Raw genomic sequence first — 7,466 nt, 5'->3', positions numbered from 1 at the left:
GCTCGGCTCCAGTGTCGCACTGAATATTTTACGGCGTGGGTTTAAGGGTGGCTGGTCACATCAGTGTCTGTGCTAAGAGGGGAAAAAAAACCCAGCAACACCCCCGAGCTTCTTAAAAAGAAAGAAAAAAAGCTCTCGTGGGTGTCTTGGGGTGCTTTTCCCGCTGCACTGATTCATGCTCCGTCGCCAGGAAGCACACCCAGCCCGGAGAGCCCGGAGGTGGGATTAAGCTGGGCTTTGGTTAATCCCCTCCCAGCAGCCTGGCTTTATAAATCCCCTCGTGCCACCCATCACAGCACCCAAGGGTGCCCCAGGGCCAGCCGGCATGGCCCAGCAGCGCCGCGTCCAGCTCTCCACCCAGCGTCCCACCAGCACCGTCTGTGTGCTGGGCACTGAGCTCTCCCTGGATGTCTGTGGGTAAGCAGCCACGACACTGGCGGGGGAAATAAAATCTGCTTTTTCTTTTTTATTTTGCTTTTATCCCATTAATCAAGCTGATAAAAATAGCAGGGGGGGACAATGCTGCTGCTTGGGGTGCTTGTCCCAGGGGATGCTCCAAACGGCGATGCAGCGGCCGGGCGGTGACCCCTCCAAGGGGGATTTTGCAGGGGTTGTGGGTGCTTTAAGCGATGCCCTGGGCTGAGGTTCCCATCCTGGCCGGGGGCTGCTGCATCCTCCTGCACAATGGCAATGTTTTCCTGTGTTGGGGGAATGCGGGGAGCGAAACCACCGCGGCGCTGCTGGCTGGGGCAGCACCTCCCAGCACCGGGTGGTTTAGCTGCCTCCTTGGCCCCAGCCCAAGTTCAAGAGCTCTTCAGCAACAGGTTTTGATTTTTGCTTCCTTAAAGCCCAGCTCAAGCAGCAGCTGAGGAGTTGGGGTTTTTTATTATTTTATTTAACGCACCCAAAGCCACACACCATCCTGTCGATGCCGACAGCATCCCGTTGTGTCCTGCTGGCCCCGGGTGTGGGGTTTTCCCCTCCACCCCGGGGACAGATCCATGCTTCCCTCCTCGAGGGTCAGGATTTGTGCACCTTGGCCCATCACCCGTGGCCTGTTGCACCGGGGCAGGGCGATGCGAGCCGCAGCCTGCCCCATCCATCGCCGCAGCTTTGCTTCGCAGCTTTGCACCTGCTCAGTGCTCGCCGCCAGCTCTGCTGCAGGGTGAAACACAAATATTTGGGCAGCCTCGTGCCAAAATCCTCCCCCCCCGCCCCCAACAGCTCCGGAGTTTTTCTGCAATGGAATATTGCAGGATTTGTTGCAATTGCATTTTGCAGGCTTCATTGCCATTGAATATTGCCAGTTTTGGTGTATGTTGCGGGGTTTATTGCAATTAATATTGCAGGACTTGTTGCATTTTGCATCACTTGATGCAATTGAGTATTGCAAAAGTTGGTGCATATTGCAGGCTTTGCTGTAATTAACATTGTGGGATTTGTTGCCGTCTCCTTTTCCAGGATTCGTTGCCTCTGGCAGGATTTGCTGTAATTGCCTTTTGCAGGATTTGCTGTAATTGCCTATTACAAGATTTGTGGTGATCACATTTTGCAGGATTTATTGAGCATTGAAGGATTCGTTGCAGTTGCCTTTTGCAGGATTCATTGCATTTTGCAGGATTTACTGCAATTGCACCTCATGGGATTTGTTGCACATTGCAGGACTGGTTGCAGCTGCACGTTGCAGGATTCGTTGCATTTTGCAAGGATTCGTTGCAATTGCAGTTGCACTTGCGTTCTGCGGGATTTGCTGCGTTCTGCGGGATTCACTGCGTTTTGCACGACCGGTTGCAACCGTGTGCTGCGGGATTTCTTGCGTATCACAAGATTTCTTGCACGTGGCAGGGTTTGCACCCCCTGCAGATGGCTGCTGTGTTATTCCAGCAATGCCCCCACCTGGGGCTCTCACCGGGCTTTCCCCCCACCCCAGATCTGCACCCAAAGATGCCGTCGCCTTCCACGTGCAGGGAACACCGGGTGTGAAGCTCTACGTGGTGCATGAGACGCAGAGCGTCAAGTTGCCCTCCAGTGTGGGCCGCTGGCCCCTGGCTGCCGGTGCCGAGGTGCTGCTGGCCATGGATGCTCTCAGCAAGGATGTGGGCGATGAAAAGGTGGGTGCTGGGTGCACCAGCAGGATCCAGCCCTTCTCTGCATGGTGGCGAGCACCCGCTCCTTGTTGCAGGTCAGGATTTCTTATTTTGGGGAGGCCGGCGGGGTGCCCATGGGCAGAGCCATGCTGTACCTCACCTGTGTGGGTAAGTGTGAGGGGAACACCCCCAAACCGTGGTGCCGGTGGAGATGCTCCCCCCCTCAGCACCCCTCTCCCCGCAGACATCTCGCTGGATGCCGACACCAGCCGCAGTGGGGCGGTGAGCAGGACGCTGCTGGATAAGGTAGAAAGGGGGGAATGGGAGCCCCCCAGGGCCACCGTGGGACTGGGGGGGGTGATGGTTGCTGGACCCCAGCCCCGTTTCACTCCCTGCCCCCTTCCCCTGCCCCAGGCGACGTGGACATGGGGTCCTGATGGGCACGGGGCCATCCTGCTGGTGAACTGTGACCGCGATGACCCCAAAGCTGAGACAGTGGATAACCACGACACCGCCGTCCGCTCCTACGCTGGTACCGGCACATGCCAAACAAGAAACCCCATTTTTGTATGGTTTTCCCCCAAAATTTTCCTTCCTTACACCCCTTCTCCACCCCAGACCTGAAAGACATGTCACAAATGGTGCTGCGGACCCGAGGTCCCCGCACCATCTTCACCGGCCACCGCCTCCTCCTCCATGTGGACTTCAGCGACGCCGATAAAGTCGGAGTTTTCTATGGTGGCAGTGAGTGCCTGACGCCGGGGTTGGGGGGGGGGTTGGGGGGCAGATACCCCAAATTATCAGGGTTCAAGCAAAATGCTTGCGGCGGAGTGAGTGTCGCTTCTGCAGCATCCGACCCACATTCCACGGGTTTTATCTGATGCACCGGGTGATTTTGCTCCCCCCCGCCCCATGCACGCTCCACAGGATCAAATGTGCCTTTTTTGCAAGGTTTCAGCAAAAAAAAAGAGCTGAAACAGTGCAGAACAGGGCGGTCAGTTGTTTAAGCGCTTGCGCCCGCAGACAGCGTCGCGCTGGAGGAGTACAAGCACGTGCTGGGGGGCTCGAAGCTCGCCTACGCCGTCAAACCCAGCCGGCATCAGGAGGAGAGCATCTTCTACGTGGAGGGGCTCGCCTTCCCCGACATCGGCTTTTCGGGGCTGGTGGCTTTCCACATCACGCTGCTGGAGAGCCCTGAGAAGGTACCGGGCACCGGGGTGTGGTGGGGTGAGCTGTAACGGGGGGCAGCGGGGCCCAAACATCGTCTGTCCCCCCCCAATCCCAGGGTTTGCTGGAGACACCAATTTTCACCGACACGGTGGTTTTCCGAGTGGCTCCGTGGATCATGACCCCCAACACGGCAGCACCGCTGGAGGTCTTTGTCTGCAGGTGGGTGCTGAGGGAGCAGCCGCATCCTGTCTGGTGCTGGATCAGCCCCCACATTCCATTTTTCTTCCCAGTGTGGAAGACAATGAGGATTTCGTGGCGGCTGTGGGTGCCCTGGCTGAGAAAGCCAAATGCCGGCTCACCGTCTGCCCACCGCTGGAGAACCGCCAAGACCGCTGGATCCAGGTGGGTGCAGGATGATGCCCAGCCCCACCCTCGCTGCAGCAGCTCCATGGGGGGACATGGCTCTCCCCATCTTCTCCATCCCTTCTCCAGGACGAGGTGGAATTTGGCTACGTGCAAGCCCCCCACAAGACCTTCCCTGTCGTCTTCGACTCGCCCCGCGACCGGGGGCTGAAGGATTTCCCCGTCAAGAGCATCCTGGTACCCGACCCCTTCCTCCTCCCTTCCCCAGCAAGGTGTAAAGCTTTGCAAACACATAAAAAAATCAGAATGAATCAATTTTTTCCTTGCATTTTTGGGAAGAGCCAGCATGGGGGGTGATTTGAGAGCACTGCATTTCGGGTGCTTACAGCATATTTTTGATCATTATCAGCTCTTTTTTAACCATTATCACTTTTTTTTCCCCATCCAGGGCCCTGATTTTGGCTACGTGGCCCGGCAAGCCCCGGAGGGTGCTTCCAGCCTCGATTCCTTTGGTAATTTGGAGGTGAGCCCGCCTGTGACGGTGCGGGGCAAGGAGTACCCCTTGGGCCGTATCCTGATCGGCAGCAGCTTCCCCAGGTGAGATGCAGGATGGAGGGATCACCGCATTGGGGAAAAAAACCCCAAACCCCAACCCCCGAAAGGCTATTTATGCACCATTTGAGGTTGCTTGCAAGCAGAGCATCACCTTGGGCGCCCCAAAACAGCAGTGCCCCCTTCCTTGTGTGCCTCCCAGATTCGGTGGCCGGCGGATGGCGAAAGCCGTCAAGGATTTTCTCATCGCCCAGCAAGTGCAGGCTCCGGTGGAGCTGTTTTCCGACTGGCTCCACGTCGGCCATGTAGATGAGTTTCTCAGCTTCGTCCCCGCGCCCGATCGGAAGGTACCGAGCCCCATGGGGGGGGAAAAGTGGGGCGCAACCTTTGTACCCCCCCTCATACCATCCCTTTCTTCCTCCTCAGGGTTTTCGGCTGCTCCTGGCCAGCCCCAGCGCCTGCTACCAGCTCCTCAAGGAGAAGCAAGAGGAGGGGTTTGGCGAGGCAGCAATGTTTGAAGGTAGCAGGGAGGCTGAAAAATGGGGCTCGGTGGGTTGGTTTTCCACTTTTTCCTGCAAAATGCAACGGGGTGGGTGAATGCACGGCACCCCAAAACCCTGCTAATGGCTGGGAAGTGCTGCCGGCAGCATGGAGCAGGGGCAGAAATAAGCCGAGTTAATTAAAAAGCTGCAGAGATTTGATTTCCTGGGTTGGGATGGAGCTGGCTGAGCCCTGAAATGGGGGAGCTGCTGGCTCGGATGCGGGAGGTCTTGTCCCAGACGTGTTGGGGGAAGAATCCCGGCCCGGTTACTTGTGCTGCAGGACTGGAGGGGGTGCCCAAGCCAACGATAAATGAGATTCTGGCTAACGAAGGCCTCCGGAAATTCAATAATTATGTCCAGGTGAGGAAGGGGAGCAGGGGACTCCTTTCCAGCCTTGCCTGTCCCTCTGTCTGTCCCTCCATCCCTCTGTCCAGCCCTCCAACCATCCACCCATCTGTCTGCCCATCCACCCATCTCTCCCTCCCTCCATCTCCCCATCCCTCTGTCCCTCCATTTGTCCCTCCATCTTTCCACTCATCCCTCTGTCTATCTGTTTGTCCCTCCGTCCCTCCACGCACCCCTCCCTCCCCCCGGCACCGCCACTGACTCCCCCCTGGTTTCTTTGCTCTGTGTCCTCCCCCTTCCCCGACCCCCGGACCGGGGGAATTTGGGGTGAGGTTTGCGCTCTCACCAGCCCCCTTGTGCTGCAGGTGAACATGCTGGTGCTGGGCAGGCACCTGGGCATCCCCAAGCCCTTCGGACCGCTGGTGGGTGGGCAGTGCTGCCTGGAGGAGCGGGTGCGGGCGCTGCTGGAGCCCCTGGGCCTCACCTGCACCTTCATCGACGACTACTTCTCCTACCACGTCCTCTCTGGCGACGTCCACTGCGGCACCAATGTCCGGCGTAAGCCCTTTGCCTTCAAATGGTGGCACATGGTGCCCTGAAGCGGCCTCAGCACCAACCTTCCTCCTCCTCCCCAAATCCCCCTCCCCATCCCTGCAAGTGCCTTCAGCAGTGGTGGCCCTGGGCCCGAGTTTGAAATAAAAAAGGGCTGCAGCTTTCTTCTGGCCTCCCTCTGGCTGGGTGCAAGGTTTGAAGCTTTGTTTTAAACGGGAAGATGTTGTTTTGGTTTTTTTTTCACTCTCCGGGTGACACTTTGCGGTGGTACCGCACATGGGCATTGCTCTCCCAGCACAGCAAGAAAAATCAAAATGGTTATAAATGGCGGGTGTGTGTGGAATAGGTGCTGAATTATACAGTCCTCGGTCTTGCTGCAGTGATGCATATGCAAAAGATCATGTGCAAAAATACACGTGCATGCCCAAAAGTGCACCACGCATGCCAAGCAACGCGGGCATGAATGGATATGCATGTACAAAAAGGTGTGTGTGTGGCACAAAACCACGTGCACGCAGAGAAATGCACATGCGTGTGTGCAAAACCCCACACGTGCATGCACAGAAACACACAAGCACATGCGCACAGAAATACAGGCATGCAAAACCACCACACGTGTGCAGAAAACCCCAGCGTGCACACAGATGCAAGCACGGGAAGGTGCGTGCATGCACAAACCCACTTGCATAAAACTACATGTGCATGCACACAAATGCACATACATGTGCAACCCCCCCTACGCATGCACAGAAACACACACACATGGGTGCACAGAAATACATGCACGCAAAAACCCCACCTGTGCATGCAAACCCACCCCACCCGCCTGCAGAAATGCCAACACACATGCAGATGCATGCACCAAAAAGCACGTGCACCAACCAAACCTGCAAGCAGCCCGCACCCCCGCGCACAAAAAGCCGCACGCGGGCACAAACGCACGTGTCCACCTGCAAAACCGCAGGTGCACGCCCCGAATGCACACACGTGCATGCACAGAACCACGCGTGCACGTGTTAAAATGCAGAGCTATGCGCGCGCTGCCCTGCGTTTGCACCCTGCCTGCAAAATATGAAAGGGAAATGTTGCGGGGCGGGGGGGAGAATATTTTGGGATGGAGGATGCTGCCGGCAGCGGAACGGTGCCCTCTAATGGCTGTGGATTTGCTTTTCGGGATGCTGGGCGTGCATGGCAGGGAGGAAAAAGCACCCCTTGCACACACCCCTTTTGGTTAAACGAATTAAATTTAGATTAAAAACTGAAAAAATAGAGGGGGACAAAGCGAGCGGGGCAAGGGCTGTACACAATGACGTCGTTTATTTAAACATTTACTCCAAGAAATATAAAAAAAAAACCCCATGAGAAGACGATTACAGCACTAACCCAGGGCCCTCTCAGCTAAAGGACGAGTCGTTCCCAAATCCCAATGGATTGGGGTTATTTTCTTCCTCCAGCCTCCTCCTCCTCCGCTCACCCATGGCCGGGACAGGGTGGCTGAGGGGGGGAGAAGTTTAATCAGGCTAAAAATATTTTGCTGGCGGCCGGACGAAGCAAAATGCTGCTTTTTTGGGGGGGGGTAAAAGTGGGGTTTGGGTGATTTCTCCACCCCCTGTTTTATCAGGGCTGTGGCATCCGCTTGTGCCACAACCCCCAAACCCCTTATATTGCTAAAAAAGCGGAATATTCGACTTTTCCACCCAGCTGCTCTCCCTGTCTTGGATATTTTATCTCTAAAATTCCCCCCTCCCCCCCCCCGGCCCCGCCAAATAATCCTTGACCCCAAAGCAAATGAAAAAAACCCCCAAAAACCAAACACCCACCCCCTTTTTTTTTTTTTTTTCCTCCACACCCCCCC

At 56.3% G+C, this 7,466-nt stretch overlaps 1 protein-coding gene across 1 annotated transcript; it reads left to right on the top strand.

The window, feature by feature from the left end:
- Positions 1–325: 325 nt before the first annotated feature.
- On the top strand, positions 326–5,658 carry LOC104133179 (protein-arginine deiminase type-1). The gene is made up of 15 exons (XM_035901870.1): positions 326–417; positions 1,931–2,111; positions 2,183–2,255; positions 2,332–2,393; positions 2,502–2,619; positions 2,706–2,831; positions 3,111–3,304; positions 3,373–3,476; positions 3,548–3,659; positions 3,750–3,857; positions 4,069–4,217; positions 4,375–4,519; positions 4,599–4,692; positions 4,995–5,074; positions 5,425–5,658. The coding sequence occupies exons 1-15, from the start codon at positions 326–328 to the stop codon at positions 5,656–5,658; spliced, it is 1,872 nt and encodes a 623-aa protein (XP_035757763.1).
- The last annotated feature ends 1,808 nt before the right edge of the window (positions 5,659–7,466 follow it).

This window comes from Egretta garzetta, unplaced genomic scaffold (assembly GCF_000687185.1).
Source record: "Egretta garzetta isolate BGI_Z169 unplaced genomic scaffold, ASM68718v1 scaffold69, whole genome shotgun sequence".
NCBI classification, from domain to species: Eukaryota; Metazoa; Chordata; class Aves; order Pelecaniformes; family Ardeidae; genus Egretta; species Egretta garzetta.
Note: the sequence above shows the minus strand (reverse complement) of the source record. Positions and strands in the feature narration are given on the sequence as shown.